Below are 17,010 nucleotides of genomic sequence, written 5' to 3'. Positions count from 1 at the left end.
GGGGCAGAGCTTTGAGACACTTTAGCTTTTATATTTTATAAGATATATTTTTTGTAAGAACCACAATTAATAAATATATTTCAGTGAATAACTTATTGTTGAAATCTGTATATAAATATGTACATAAAGTGTTGTAATTATATTGTAAAATGGATGGATGGATGGATGGATGGACGTTTAAAACAAAACTGTTATTATTAATTAGTAAGTATACCTTTTTTGAGCCTTTTTAGAGAAAATCAAATCATTGTAGTAAATTATGCAAATTACTTGATGATGTCATGGTGACCACGGCCCCACCGCCACAGGTATCTTGGCAGTTTATGGGAAACACTGTTTGATTTCCCTCTCTGCATGAAAGTTTAAAAGTAGCATATATTTATGCAGTATGAAGAAGAATGTTTTAATGTAGACACATAGAATCATCATACTGCTGTGATTATATGCATCGAGTGTTCATTCAAGGCGAAGGCAAAATATCGAGATAAATATTGTGTATCGTGATATGGCTTCAAAATATTGAGATAGTTCTGTAGTTAACATGGAGTAGTCGCCAGAAATGGCCAATGGTTGCAGAAAGTACAAAGTAATTTAATACACTTTTAAGAAGAACCAAATGTTGAAACCCTGAGTCAGGATTAATGAATTATGTGTAATAAGTGGAAAAGGGTATATATATATATATATATATATATATATATATATATATATATATATATATATATATATATATATATATATATATATATATATATATATATATATATATATATATATATACATATACACACACACACACACATATATACTACATTTAAGTGCAGTCAAGGAACATATGCATTAAACACCAAGCTGACAACAAAAGGACTTAGTGTAAAATAATAAAAATTGAATCATAGCCTATCAGAAATTATAATACACATAGTTTGAACAGGCAAAATTTTAAGACATTTTGAACCACTATGAACCATTATTAGTCCAGTGCAAATATTTTTACATGGCATGAGATTAACTGATCATAGGTGACTTGATTTCTGAAACAACATTGACTATGACTGGAAATTGCCTTTGATACCTATGCAACATATGGACGGATTAAAAACCTAAAAATAAGGGAATTTAAAATTGAGATGATAACATACCCAAAAGAAACCATGAATAGTTTTAAAGTCAACCAGTGCAGTTTTGTCAAAGAGTGGAATTGATACTGTGGATACCTTCTAACTATCAAGCCTTACCTTAGTAATGTTAGCTAACTTGTGGAAACAAACCTGCAAAATAAAAAGCCAAAGTTAATTGAAAAATCAACTAGAAGTTGAAAGGAAAGTGTATATACTGGTCAACTTTAACAGCAGTTGTCAGCAGTATATAACTAGACCTCAGCTTACCTGTTGACCTTTCTGCAGACACATTTATGGTAAGGTTTGCCATTTTTAACAGGTCCTCAAACACATCAGCAGCCACTTCTGTTCCCGTCCCATCGGTCAATGAAAGCTGAGTCTCAAGTGGAAGACCCAGCTTATCTATGACTATAAACATTGTAAAATAAAGACAATTGTACTTCCTTTTAAAAATATCCATTCAAACATTCACAATAGCATAGTTTTACATTAGTGCTAATCTACTTCTAGTTTAGTTCTGGTGTAGATCTTTTTTAAAAATGGTCCAGAACTTTATTCGTCATGATTTATTTATGTTTCTAGTTCATTCCAAGAGTTATAGACCAAATTTAGTCTTTGGTCATCTGTGGGTTAGCACCAGGGGCGTCACTAGCTTTTAAGGACAGGGGGGGCCTAGCCCCCAGGAGATGCACAGGATGCGAGCGAACGTAGCGCACGAGCACAAAACTTCACAAACGGCTAACAGAGACTTAGAAATTAATCATTGTTATTATTATTATATCAATCGGTTTATTTTCAATGTGTGTTCAGTACAACAACAAACACGGGTTTGCACAGTGACATTTTGTTCAAACAATAAAATGTAACTTCCAGGGTTTGAGATTAACGTAGTCCCGTCATCCCGGGGACGGTAAAAAAAAATGCACGGGAAGAAATGAAATGCTCCCCGGGACGATGGCTTTTAACCATTTTTTTCCTTTTTATATATTTATTCATTTTACATTTTATATTAAATGTCTTGGTTTTTCCTCCCTCTGAAAATCCTATGAAATGTTTAACAAGCCATCCTATAAAAATCCAACAGCTATTAATGTAACAATACAATAAAACAAATATATTTAATTATGTTTTTTTCATTATTTTAACAATAGGCTAATGCATATTACTTTATATAGATTCTACAAGAAACACAAAACTTAAAAACTAAATGATTTACAATTGCAGACACAAGGTTCTTGTTCTGCAGTGCTGTGTGCTAATGTGCTCCGTACACCTGCAGGACCGCAAGCAAGGTCGCAGAGAAAATGCGGACTGGATTTTGAGTGATGTGGGTATTTTCTATATGAACAAGTCCAAGGACCGCAAGCAAGGTCGCAGAGAAAATGCGGACTGGATTTTGAGTGATGTGGGCATTTTCTATATGAACAAGTCCAAGGACCACAAGCAAGGTCGCAGATAAAATGCGGACTGGATTTTGAGTGATGTGGGCATTTTCTATATGAACAAGTGGAATGGATTGGATAGCGACACACTAAAGGGGCTCTCTACCTTACACTATGAAGTGAGGGGAAACTGAGTGAATAATTACAGGTTATATGATTATTTATTTAAACTCATATGTGGGCCACTTTATAATGAATATGTCGGCATGTATTTGTAAAAAAAATAAAAAATAAAAAATAAAAAAATAAAAAAATTTTTTTTTTTTTTTTTTAACACCAAATTATTTAGGGGGGCTTAAGAACATTTTAGGCCTAACATAGGCCTAAAATAGGCCTAACAACGCCAATGTTTAGCACTTGGTGGTACTTGGGACCTATTATTTTCTGGATATACCGAAAAGTCCGGACAATAAGCCACTACTTTTTTCCTATGCTTTGAACCCTGCGGCTTTGGATTTTTCTTCACTTACAGCCATAAAGCAAATAGTTTTTATTCAACACATGCAAAGACAATTGAATGGTGTGTTATTGTTTGTGCTGTGGCGCCATCTCCTAGTCGGCTACTGTAGGTGAATGTGAATTCCCACCGTTTAAAGCTTTGAACCGGAATAGAATCTCTGTAGGAGTGTTTTCATGCATATTTGTACGTGCTATCATAAGGAAGCGAGCGTTGTTACACATTAACTAATATGCCATACTTGCCAACCCTCCCGTTTTTAGCGGGAGAATCCCGGTATTCAGCGCCTCTCCCGACAACCTCCCGGCAGAGATTTTCTCCCGACAAACTCCCGGTATTCAGCCGGAGCTGGAGGCCACGCCCCCTCCAGCTCAATGCGGACCTGAGACTGAGTGGGGACAGCCTGTTCTCACGTCCGCTTTCCCACAATATAAACAGCTTGCCTGCCCAATGACATCATAACATCTAGGGCTTTTAGAGAGTAGAGTGCACAACTGCGCACACAACAAGGAGACGAAGCAGAAGAACGAGGAAATTACAGACGTGGCGACGCCGTCGACGAGCAAGATGAAGAAATATGCTTGCAAGTTCCAAAACGAATGGAAACAAGAATTTCAGTTCATCCAGGACAGTTCGAAGGGGAAGGTGTATGTTGCCTGTAAATTTTGTAGAACAGACTTCTCCATTGAACACGGTGGCCGAAATGATATACTCATCATGAACGGAGAAGTTAAACAGGACAATACTGCCATCTAATGGATAGCCACCGGAACACTGAAATTCAAGTATTTCTTTTATTTATATGTAAATAAAATAAATATATATATATATATAGCTAGAATTCACTGAAAGTCAAGTATTTCATACACACACACACACACATATATATATATATATATATATATATATATATATATATATATATATATATATATATATATATATATATATGAAATATATATGAAATACTCGAGTTGGTGAATTCTAGCTGTAAATAACCACGCCCCCAACAAAAAAAAATGTCATTTCAGTAGGCCTTTAACACAACATTTGTTGAAATCATCATCACACAAAACATGTGTTGATTTCCAAAACATTAAGTTTTAAGAGTGCAGGAAATATTTCGAAGGGACATTTTTTTATTTGAAGTAATTGAAGCCTTGAATAGGTCAACAATTCATGACAACATTGATTTTGATTCATTATTTTTTTCTTTTTAGCAATGACAGCTTTAAAAAATAAAACAAAATAGCCTGCAACTTTTTGTTGTTACATGTCACCTGTTTGCTCTTTTATTCAACTTTTTAAGAGTTTTGCTTGTTTTTATTAGTATTTTCAGAATGTGCCGTGGGCTGTTAAAACATTATCTGTGAGCAAAACTTTGGACTGGGGGTAAGCCTGAAGTGCTGCAGAGATGACAGTTTGACGGTGTACTACCGCCATCTAAAGGTCAAGTTGAAACTTGCAGTTAGAAGAAAAAAACAATCAGAGTGGAGTCATTGTTTTGTATTCATAGTCATATCACTAAACTTATTAAGAAAATAAGCAAGTATGTCGATAAAAGGACGGACGGTTGTCAGTTACAATTATACTTATTGTCCACTTTTTTATGCACACGCACACAATCTACTGACTTCACTTCCCATTGCCATGGCAACCCTAACAATGAAATCCCTACATATCATTTTGGCATTTTTATGAAAACAAATGTGAGTGATTGCACTGATATACTATTGTATCCACATACTTCATTATTATGCACCGCTGACTTGTTGCATTTTGCACTTTATTCATACTTTTTTCTTTTGGCTTTCTTTGCCACTGAGGAAAAGTGTGATGATAACCACAGAACCGGAAATGTTGCTTATTGTGACGTCAGGAAGTCTTTGACTGCGCAGTAGAATATGAGCGACAGAGTTGACAAAATCTAAGTTACATACACTGCAAAATGTCAGTGTTCAAAAACAAGAATAAATAGAGGTATTTGTTTCATGTCTCTAAGACGTTCCTACCGGAAGTTACAAGCAGTTTTGTCTGTGTTTTCCTCTGAGGAGCAGTTTTGTCTGTTTTATTCAAAAATTGCGCTAGAGCGCAATTTTGAGTTTTGGGGTTCGTTTTTTTCATTAGATCGCAGTTTCTCCCAGTCCTAATGTGTGTGAAAAGTTTGGTGAGTTTTGAAGTATTTTAAGGGGGTCAAATTACAGCTCAAAGAGGCAAAAATGAGTGTTTTTAGTCATTTTTTGTGTTGAAGGGGAAATTGCCAACTTCCTGTTGGTTTTTGCCCGAGGATGTGAAATTATGAAATGTAGGTCTAAGTCAGACCTACATAGAGGTTTTTGTTTCATGTCTCTACGACCTTCCTAGTGGGAGTTAAAGGCAGTTTTCTTCCTAGGGGGCGCTAGAGCGCAATTTTGATTTTTGGGGGTTAGGTTTTTTTTACTAAAGTGTTTGGGGCACGTTTTTCTATGTGTGTGTAACATTTGGTGAGTTTTGAAGCATGTTAAGGGGGGCAAAGTAGTGCGCAAAGCTGCGGAATAATAATAATAATAAAACCTTACAAAAACAATAGGTTCCTTTGTACCTGTACAAAGGACTCCCTGTGGGAGTCCTTTGTACAGGGTACATGCGAACCGTAAAAAATACAAAAATGAGGGGTATTTTATTTAACCTAAGCAAAATTATCTGCCAATAGAACAAGAAAATTTGACTTGTCAAAACAAGTAAAATTAGCTAACCTCAAAGAACCCAAAAATACCTTAAAATAAGTATATTCTCACTAATAACAAGTGTACTACTATACGAGTACGTATTTTCTATTGTTTCATTGAAAATAAACCAGCAAAGTCCATTTGGCTGTCAACTGTTTTAATTATGAGACACAATTGTGTCAAAGTCATGATTTTTTTTTTTTACATGCTTGAAGTAAGAAATGATTACTTTAAAAAAGTAGTTTTATACTTGTGAGTGTTGATGACACAACAGTTGATATTCTAGTTTCAAGCATGTTTTACTCAATATAGGTCATCACATCTCAGCAACAAGCTGTAATATCTTACTGAGATCATTTAGGAGCAAAACACTTAAAACAAGTAAAACACTCTAATATAAAATCTTATGTATGGCCGCGCAAGTCTCGGGATGCCCAAAATGTCCATAACACACCCAGCCGAGTCCCCTTGGAAGGCGGGGAGAAAAGTGAGAAAAGTTGGTAAAATGTTCAAAAATCACACCCGGGTGAGTCCCATGTGGGACTCGAACCTGGGTAGGTATTTTTAACAATTTTGGGACTTTTGCCGACTTTTCCAACTTTTATCCCCCCCTCCCCGTGGGACTCGGCTGGGTGTGTTATGGACATTTTGGGCATCCCGGGACTTGCGTGGCCGGCGGCGGGACTTGTGGGACTAGAACCTAGGTAGGTATTTTGAACATTTTTGAGGACTTTTGTCGACTTTTCTCACTTTTCTCCCCCACTTCCCGTGGGACTTTGCCGGGTGCGTTTTGGAATTTTTTTGCATCCCAAGACTTGTGCGGCCGGCGGCGAGACTCGTGGGACTGGAACCCGGGGAGCTATTTTGGACACAATTGGGACTTTAGACCAGTGGTCCCCAACCACCGGTACCCCCCCGGTCCGTGGGACAAATTTTCAACAAGCATTGACCGGTCCGCAAGTACAAAAAGGTTGGGGACCACTTTTTTAGACCATTTTGGCCACCTTTTCCCCTCTTCTTCCCCGCCTTCCTGTGCACCATTGCTGGGTGTGTTTTGGACATTTGGACAAAAATAGTTTCAAGTAGGGATGTCCGATAATGGCTTTTTGCCGATATCCGATATTCCGATATTGTCCAACTCTTTAATTACCAATACCGATATCAACCGATACCGATATCAACCGATATATACAGTCGTGGAATTAACACATTATTATGTCTAATTTGGACAACCAGGTATGGTGAAGATAAGGTACTTTTAAAAAAAAAAAGATAAAATAAAATAAGATAAATAAATTTAAAAAAAATTCTTGAATAAAAAAGAAAGTAAAACAATATAAAAAGAGTTACATAGAAACTAGTAATTAATGAAAATGAGTAACATTAAGTGTTAAAGGTTAGTACTATTAGTGGACCAGCAGCAAGCACAATCATGTGTGCTTACGGACTGTATCCCTGCAGACTGTATTGATATATATTGATATATAATGTAGGAACCAGAATATTAATAACAGAAAGAAACAACCCCTTTGTGTGAATGAAGAGGGATATTTTTTGGGTTGGTGCATTAATTGTAAGTGTATCTTGTGTTTTTTATGTTGATTTAATAAAAAAAAATAAAAAAAATTAAAAAAAAAACGATACCGATAATAAAAAAAACGATACCGATAATTTCCGATATTACATTTTAACCCATTTATCGGCCGATAATATCGGCAGGCCGATATTATCGGACATCCCTAGTTTCAAGCATGTTTTACTCAATATACACTGCAAAAACTGAAATCTAAGTGAGATGAAATATGTCAAATAAGTGTGATATTTGCTTATTTTCTGTCTGATAAGATAATTCTTCTCACTAAGCAGATTTTATGTTAGAGTGTTTTACTTGTTTTAAGTGTTTTGGTCCTAAATGATCTCAGTAAGATATTACAGTGTGTGAATGTGTGTGTGTGAATGGGTGAATGTGGAAAATAGTGTCAAAGCGCTTTGAGTTCCTTAAAAAGGTAGAAAAGCGCTATACAAGTACGACCCATTTACCATTTACCATTTACAGCTTGTTGCTGAGATTTGATGACCTATATTGAGTAAAACATGCTTGAAACTAGAATATCAAGTGTTGCAAAGCTGTGTCATCAACACTCACAAGTATAAAGCTACTTTTTTAAAGTCATCATTTCTTACTTCAAGCATGAAAAAAAAAATCATGATGCCGAGCACATATCATTATGTCAAGATAATGGCACGAGCATTTACTTCGTTTAAGAATATTTTTCAACATATTGAGCAAAAAGGTCTCATTTTTCTTTCTACCAAGAAAAGTGCACTTGTTATTAGTGAGAATATACTTATTTTAAGGTATTTTTAGGGTTCATTGAGGTTGGCTAATTTGACTTGTTTTGGAAAGTCTTGACAAGCCAAATTTTCTTGTTCTATTGGCAGATAATTTTGCTTAGTTCAAATAAAATACCCCTCATTTTTGTATATATATTTTTTCTTGTTTTTGAACACTGACTTTTTGCAGTGTAGGTCATCACATCTCAGCAACAAGCTGTAATATCTTACTGAGATCATTTAGGAGCAAAACACTTAAAACAAGTAAAACACTCTAACATAAAATCTGCTCAGTGAGAAGAATTATCTTATCAGACAGAAAATAAGCAAATATCACCCTTATTTGAGATATTTCATCTTACTTAGATTTCACTTTTTGCAGTGTAGTCATTAGAGATGTCCGATAATATCGGCCTGCCGATATTATCGGCCGATATATGCGTTAAAATGTAATATCGGAAATTATCGGTATCGGGTTTTTTTATTATCGGTATCGTTTTTTTTGTTTGTTTGTTTGTTTTATTAAATCCACATAAAAAACACAAGATACACTTACAATTAGTGCACCAACCCAAAAAAACCGCCCTCCCCCATTTACACTCATTCACACAAAAGGGTTGTTTCTTTCTGTTATTAATATTCTGGTTCCTACATTATATATCAATATATATCAATACAGTCTGCAAGGGATACAGTCCGTAAGCCCACATGATTGTGCGTGCTGCTCGTCCACTAATAGTACTAACCTTTAACAGTTAATTTTACTCATTTTCATTCATTACTAGTTTCTATGTAACTGTTTTTATATTGTTGTACTTTCTTTTTTATTCAAGAAAATGTTTTTAATTAATTTATCTTATTTTACTAATTTTTAAAAAAAGTACCTTATCTTCACCATACCTGGTTGTCCAAATTAGGTATAATAATTGGGGATGTAAATGCGTTAAAATGTAATATCGGAAATTATCGGTATCGGTTTTTTATTATCAGTATCGTTTTTTTTTGTTTTTGTTTTTTTTTAAAAATTAAATCAACATAAAAAACACAAGATACACTTACAATTAATGCACCAACCCAAAAAACCTCCCTCCTCATTCACACAAAAGGGTTGTTTCTTTCTGTTATTAATATTCTGGTTCCTACATTATATATCAATATATATCAATACAGTCTGCAAGGGATACAGTCCGTAAGCACACATGATTGTGCGTGCTGCTGCTCCACTAATAGTACTAACCTTTAACAGTTAATTTTACTCATTTTCATTCATTACTAGTTTCTATGTAACTGTTTTTATATTGTTGTACTTTCTTTTTTATTCAAGAAAATGTTTTTAATTTATTTATCTTATTTTACTAATTTTTTAAAAAAGTACCTTATCTTCACCATACCTGGTTGTCCAAATTAGGCATAATAATTATTTATCGGCCGATAATATCGGCAGGCCGATATTATCGGCCGATAAATGCGTTAAAATGTAATATCGGAAATTATCGGTATCGGTTTTTTATTATCAGTATCTTTTTTTGTGTTGTTTTTGTTTTTTAAATTAAATCAACATAAAAAACACAAGATACACTTACAATTAATGCACCAACCCAAAAAACCTCCCTCCTCATTCACACAAAAGGGTTGTTTCTTTCTGTTATTAATATTGTGGTTCCTACATTATATATCAATATATATCAATACAGTCTGCAAGGGATACAGTCCGTAAGCACACATGATTGTGCGTGCTGCTGCTCCACTAATAATACTAACCTTTAACAGTTAATGTTACTCATTTTGATTAATTACTAGTTTCTATGTAACTGTTTTTATATTGTTTTACTTTCTTTTTTATTCAAGAAAATGTTTATAATTTATTTATCTTATTTTATTTTATATATTTTTTTAAAAGTACCTTATCTTCACCATACCTGGTTGTCCAAATTAGACATAATAATGTGTTAATTCAACGACTGTATATATCGGTTGATATCGGTATCGGTAATTAAAGAGTTGGACAATATCGGAATATCGGATATCGGCAAAAAGCCATTATCGGACATCCCTAATAATAATGTGTTAATTCCACGACTGCATATATCGGTTGATATCGGTATCGGTTGATATCGGTATCGGTAATTAAAGAGTTGGACAATATCGGAATATCGGATATCGGCAAAAAGCCATTATCGGACATCCCTAGTAGTCATTAATCAGATTAGTTTTTCAAGGTAACTGTGGCAACACTGATAATAACAAAAACAAAAACGGGGACATATTGTTATAACATCATTAAAAAAGGTCATTTTTTATAATAGGGGAGCTTTAAAATACTTCAATTATCTTACTTAGTTGAGAAAATGTACCTACAGTAATTTTTTTTTCGTGCAAGTGTGTGTGTTAAAATCTGCACCATTGCTCATTCATGTTTCCCCTCCATGGTGCTATCACCACTCACTTATCCTATCGACAATGTCTTCATTCATCCGTTCACACCACATGATTCATGACTCTTTAGCACCAATAACTGCACATAACAAACACTGTTCAGTACATCAGGGCGTCCTATCTTTTTCCACAGAGGGCTGCTAACTGGAAAATCAAAGGACGCTGGGGCCATTTTTTCGTATTTTTTTATTTTCTGAAAAAGACTAATGTGCAATAAATATTAGGGATAAATGCGTTAAAATGTAATATCGGAAATTATCGGTATCGGTTTTTTTATTATGTGTATCGGGTTTTTTGTTTTTTTAAATTAAATCAACATAAAAAACACAAGATACACTTACAATTAGTGCACCAACCCAAAAAACCTCCCTCCCCCCATTTCTTTCTGTTATCAATATTCTGGTTCCTACATTATATATCAATATATATCAATACAGTCTGCAAGGGATACAGTCCGTAAGCACACATGATTGTGCGTGCTGCTGGTCCACTAATAGTACTAACCTTTAACAGTTAATTTGAGTCATTTTCATTAATTACTAGTTTCTATGTAACTGTTTTTATATTGTTTTACTTTCTTTTTTATTCAAGAAAATGTTTTTAATTTAGTTATCTTATTTTTTTTATTTTTTTTTTTAAAGTACCTTATCTTCACCATACATGGTTGTCCAAATTAGGCATAATAATGTGTTAATTCCACGACTGCATATATCGGTTGATATCGGTTGATATCGGTATCGGTAATTAAAGAGTTGGACAATATCGGAATATCGGATATCGGCAAAAAGCCATTATCGGACATCCCTAATAAATATGATTAAAAAAATATTTTGCAAATAAGTTGTGTGTTATACTTTGATATACTTACTTTTTTTATTAAGGGTGTCCGATATAGATATTGGTCCGATATCATGAAAAAAAAAATACCCATCTAAAATCTCAGATACAATCTCCAGTACAAGCAATCCTGCAGCCTGTTTACTTGTGCAAAGCTGCACCGACAGTTAACATCTGAATGTCCTCAAATAAACACACAAAACCGGTCTTTCTGCCTATTTTGATCAAGTAAATACGGTAGTCTGTAAGCTACACAACAGCTAAGCACACAATAGCACACAAGATAAACAGTGTCCTCGATTGAAATTTGTCAACATTAATATGTATGAAATCATTATAATTGCATATTACTTACAAAAATACAACGTTTTCAGGGCAGATAGGCGTTAGAAAGTATCCAGTAACAAACGTGTCCGCATAATTCAATTCACCGCATCATTAGCTTTAACTTGATGAATTATTGTGACCACTAGGCGTCAGTAAAAGACTAATTGCATGATATAACAAACATATATATATATATCAGTGTTTCCCACACATTCATTTATTTGTGGCGGCCCACCACGAAAGAATTACGTCCGCCACAAATAAAAAAACATTTAAAAAATTTTTTTAAAAATTTGATAGATGTCACCGGCGTGAGAGTCTGTCGAAATAAAAAGTGTTTCTAAAAAAAAAAAAAAGACTAAAAATCTATGTTATAATGAATTATTAGTCAAAAAATATCACTTTAAAATGTTTTATGTGGAAAAAATATTGCATATATTGTGTGGTCGCCATATAAAAACATCAAAGTTTTATTCGGACAAAAGAGAATAAAACAAACAAAATAATAGTTCTAACGTAAAATGGACAGATATATATCTGAAGTTGATCTCGTAATTTAAGTGTTAAAAGTAAAAAAAACTAATAAAAATGTATCACTTTATGAGTGGGGTACCTTTTGGATCCCAAATATATTTAGTAGGATTTTATTTAACTTTTCACTGTGATTACTCAAAAATATTAAATAATTAAAATCAATGGTGTCCTGCATTATTGATCTTTTAAGGCTCAAATGACTAAATACTGCATATTTCAGTTTTACTATAAAAAACAAAGTTGTCTTTGACAGAAAACCTTTTTTTTTTTTCTACTTTATATCAACCTCAAGTTGATATAGAGATTTACTGTAAGCGTTAAATAAAAAATAATAATAATAGTTTGACTTATTTTTAACAGTTTAATGACTGAGACCCTTTATAGTCCCTGGGAGCTCTAAAGGTTAAAAAAAAATCCATATATTTTGTTAAGGTTTGAAAATGAAAAATATCAAAATGGCCCCCGCATGCTTAAATTTTTCCGTGTGTGGCCCTCAGTGGAAAAAGTTTGGACACCCCTGGTTTAAACAATATAAGAATGTTGTCAAGCTGCGTATTTATTTTCAATTTGACGAGTGTCTCCCTTGAGGGCAACTTATAGTATAATTATTTTTTTATTTTTTTATTCAGCACTTACAAGCGTACCATATAACTGTTATTGTTCTTCTATTTTACCGCGCTCCCTTAGGGTGGAAGTAGACAGCTGGTGGGATCACTTGAAGAACTATTTCTTTACACTCCCTTGTCTCAATTTCTCTTTGACCAAATGAAACCTCAGCCTCAGGTGTGTGTGTGTGTGTGTGTGTGTGTGTGTGTGTGTGTGTGTGTGTGTGTGTGTGTGTGTGTGTGTGTGTGTGTGTGTGTGTGTGTGTGTGTGTGTGTGTGTGTGTGTTCTTGTATTTCTACCCTTCTTGAGACATGAATAAGGAAAAGTATCTTCCACATGAGGAGGTGTGAACAAGTGATGACATAAATCATGGTCCCAATAACATTGCATCTAATAGAAAATGTCTCATTTGCACCCCCTGGTGGTGACATTTATCAAAATGAGGGTGGTCCCAAAAAGGAGGGATTTTTCTAATTGACTCTCAGTTTTAAAAGTGCTCCCCCTCTTGTCAACATATGAAATAACAAGTGTGTGTAAAAATGTGAAGTGGTCCCCCTCTGGTCGACATATGAAATAACAAGTGTGTGTAAAAAATTTAACTGCTCCCCCTCTGGCCAACATATGTATTAACAAGTGTGTGTAAACATTTGAAATTCTCCCCCTCTAGTCAACATATGAAATTACAAGTGTGTGTAAAAATTTGAACTGCTCCCCCTCTGGCCAACATGTGAAATAACAAGTGTGTGTAAAAAATTGTAGTTGTCAGTCTCTGGTCAACATATGTAATAACAAGTGTGTGTAACAATGTGAAGTGCTCCCCCTCTGGCCAACATATGAAATAACAAGTGTGTGTAAAAAAATGTAAGTTCTCCCCCCCTGGTCAACATATGAAATAACAAATGTGTGTAAAAAAAATGTAAGTTCTCCCCCTCCGGTTAACATATGAAATAACAAGTGTGTGTAAAACATTTTAAGTGCTCCATCTCTGGCCAACATATATAATAACAAGTGTGTGTAAAAATTAGAAATTCTCCCCCTCTGGTCAACATATGAAATAACAAGTGTGTGTACAAAATTTAAATTTTCCCCCTCTGGTCAACATATGAAATAACAAGTGTGTGTAAAAAAATTGAACTGCTCCCCCTCTGGCCAACATATGTAATAAAAAGTGTGTGTAAACATTTGAAATTCTCCCCCTCTGGTCAACATATGAAATAACAAGTGTGTGTAAAAATTGGAACTGCTCCCCCTCTGGCCAACATGTGAAATAACAAGTGTGTGTAAAAAATTGTAGTTGTCAGTCTCTGGTCAACATATGAAATACCAAGTGTGTGTAACAATGTGAAGTGCTCCCCCTCTGGCCAACATATGAAATAACAAGTGTGTGTAAAAATTTGAAGTGCTCCCCCTCTGGCCAACATATGAAATAACAAGTCCGTGTAAAAAAAATTAAGTTCTCCCCCTCTGGTCAACATATGAAAAAACAAGTGTGTGTAAAAATGTGAAGTGCTCCCCCTCTGGCCAAGATGTGAAATAACAAGTGTGTGTAAAAAAAAAAAGTGAAGTGCTCCCCCTCTGGTCAACATATGAAATAACAAGTGTGTGTAAAAAATGTAACTGCTCCCCCTCTGGCCAACATATGTAATAACAAGTGTGTGTAAACATTTGAAATTCTCCCCCTCTGGTCAACATATGAAATAAGAAGTGTGTGTAAAAATTTGAACTGCTCCCCCTCTGGCCAACATGTGAAATAACAAGTGTGTGTAAAAAATTGTAGTGCTCCCCCTCTGGCCAACATATGAAATACCAAGTGTGTGTAACAATGTGAAGTGCTCCCCCTCTGGCCAACATATGAAATAACAAGTGTGTGTAAAAATTTGAAGTGCTCCCCCTCTGGCCAACATATGAAATAACAAGTGTGTGTAAAAAATTTAAGTTCTCCCCCTCTGGTCAACATATGAAATAACAAGTGTGTGTAAAAAAATGTAAGTGCTCCATTTCTGGCCAACATATGAAATAACAAGTGTGTGTAAAAAAAATTAAGTTCTCCCCCTCTGGTCAACATATGAAATAACAAGTGTGTGTAAAACATTTTAAGTGCTCCATCTCTGGCCAACATATGTAATAACAAGTGTGTGTAAAAATTTGAAATTCTCCCCCTCTGGTCAACATATGAAATAACAAGTGTGTGTAAAAATGTGAAGTGCTCCCCCTCTGGCCAAGATGTGAAATAACAAGTGTGCGTAAAAAAAATATGTGAAGTGCTCCCCCTCTGGCCAACATATGAAATAACAAGCGTGTGTAAAAATTTTAGGTGCTCCCCCTCTGGCCAACATATGAAATAACAAGTGTGTGTGTGTGTGTGTGTGTGTGTGTGTGTGTGTGTGTGTGTGTGTGTGTGTGTGTGTGTATGTGTGTATGTGTGTGTGTATGTTGTTGTATTTCTAGCCTTCTTGAGACATCACCAAGGAAAAGTAGCTTCCAAATGAGGACCGGTGAACAAGTTAGGACATAAATCATGGTCCCAATACGGAAAACTATTGCATCTAATAGAGAATGTCTCATTTGGTCCCAAAAAGGAGGGATTTCTCAAATGTGTGTCGCTTTTAAAAGTGCTCCCCCTCTGGCCAACATATGTAATAACAAGTGTGTGGAATAAATTGAAATGCGCCCCCTTTGGCCAAAATTAACTAAACAAAATAATTAAATAAATAAAATAAAAAATAAAAAATATATATATAAAAAAAATATATAAACAATTACAAACAACATTTTAAAAAAACAACAAAAAATAAAAACTTATCTTTTTTATATTTGCATAGTATGTATATAATAATAATGTTGTAAATACAAATCTTTATATGTCTAGAAAGGGTGGTCCTAAAGAGGTAGGCATTATTCAGAGGTCTCATGAATGTAACGGATACAAGAATGTGTGTGAGTGCGTGTGTGCATGTGTGCGCGTGTGTGTGTGTGTGTGCATACCGTACCGTCACTCAGCCAGGTAGACTTCTTCTTCTTGCTCCACTTTCATGTGATGTCATATGGGAGGGGCTGAATGTGGCTCCTCTCATTTCCCTGGCAAATGTAGTCACCAAAACAGCTCCCGCCTCCTCTCTCCAGCGCCACCACACAAGTCGCACAAGAGGATAACGATGCCATGGAGGCCACAGGGAGAATGGTGCTTGACGTCTGCTGGCTTCTGGTCCTGCTGACAGGTGAGCCTTGTCTTGAAGTCGACTCATTGTTTGGCTTTGGTCACTCGGGAGACGCGAGGAGGAAGTTTGCTGGTAGTTTCCACAACAAAACAGAATTATTTCTGTAGATCTGTGAACAAAACGCTCAGTCGGGGTGTCAAAAGTGCGACCAGAGGGCTACTTGATGGGAAATACAGCAAAAAGACACATTTGTGTTTTTAAGGCAATTAAAAAGATATATACAAATATATAAAGTGCCATCCTTTGAATTTTTTAGCAGAAGTGTGCACAGCCGTGGTCTATGTAAAAAAAGTACTTGTTGGTGGCAGACTTAGTGTGTAAGTCTAGTCCAGGGGTTGGCAACCCAAAATGTTGAAAGAGCCATATTGGGACCAAAAATACAAAAACAAATCTGTCTGGAGCCGCAAAAAATTAAAAGCCATATTACAGGGGTCACCAACGTGGTGCCCGCGGGTAGCCCGTAAGGACCAGATGAGTAGCCCGCTGGCCTGTTCTAAAAATAGCTCAAATAGCAGCACTTACCAGTGAGCTGCCTCTATTTTTTAAATTGTATTTATTTACTAGCAAGCTGGTCTCGCTTTGCCCGACATTTTTAATTCTAAGAGAGACAAAACTCAAATAGAATTTGAAAATCCAAGAAAATATTTTAAAGACTTGGTCTTCACTTGTTTAAATAAATTCATAATTTTTTTTACTTTGCTTCTTATAACTTTCAGAAAGACAATTTTAGAGAAAAAAAAAAACCTTAAAAATGATTTTAGGATTTTTAATGACATATACCTTTTTACCTTTTAAATTCCTTCCTCTTCTTTCCTGACAATTTAAATCAATGTTCAAGTAAAAAAAAAAAATTTTTATTGTAAAGAATAATAAATATATTTTAATTTAATTCTTCATTTTAGCTTCTGTTTTTTCGACAAAGAATATTTGTGAAATATTTCTTCAAACTTATTATGATTAAAATTCAAAAAAATTATTCTGGCAAATCTA

The 17,010-nt window shown here is 34.8% G+C and overlaps 1 protein-coding gene and 1 long non-coding RNA gene across 2 annotated transcripts in view; one reads left to right on the top strand and one right to left on the bottom strand.

The window, feature by feature from the left end:
* Nucleotides 1-1,093: 1,093 nt before the first annotated feature.
* The window catches only part of LOC133635589 (uncharacterized), a 16,821-nt gene continuing 904 nt past the window's right edge, over nt 1,094-17,010 (bottom strand). Inside the window, exons 2-4 of the long non-coding RNA XR_009822081.1 lie at nt 15,793-16,089; nt 1,389-1,529; nt 1,094-1,271 (exon numbers count right to left, since the gene is read on the bottom strand). This is a non-coding gene — a long non-coding RNA (uncharacterized LOC133635589). The remainder of the gene's footprint in view (nt 1,272-1,388; nt 1,530-15,792; nt 16,090-17,010) is intronic.
* The window catches only part of hepacam2 (HEPACAM family member 2), a 39,512-nt gene continuing 38,362 nt past the window's right edge, over nt 15,861-17,010 (top strand). The window contains exon 1 of the mRNA XM_062028814.1: nt 15,861-16,020. Coding sequence (XP_061884798.1) covers nt 15,963-16,020 — 58 coding nt within the window. The 5' untranslated portion in view covers nt 15,861-15,962. The remainder of the gene's footprint in view (nt 16,021-17,010) is intronic.

The sequence above is a fragment of the Entelurus aequoreus genome, linkage group LG20 (genome assembly GCF_033978785.1).
Source record: "Entelurus aequoreus isolate RoL-2023_Sb linkage group LG20, RoL_Eaeq_v1.1, whole genome shotgun sequence".
Lineage (NCBI taxonomy): Eukaryota > Metazoa > Chordata > Actinopteri > Syngnathiformes > Syngnathidae > Entelurus > Entelurus aequoreus.
Note: the sequence above shows the minus strand (reverse complement) of the source record. Positions and strands in the feature narration are given on the sequence as shown.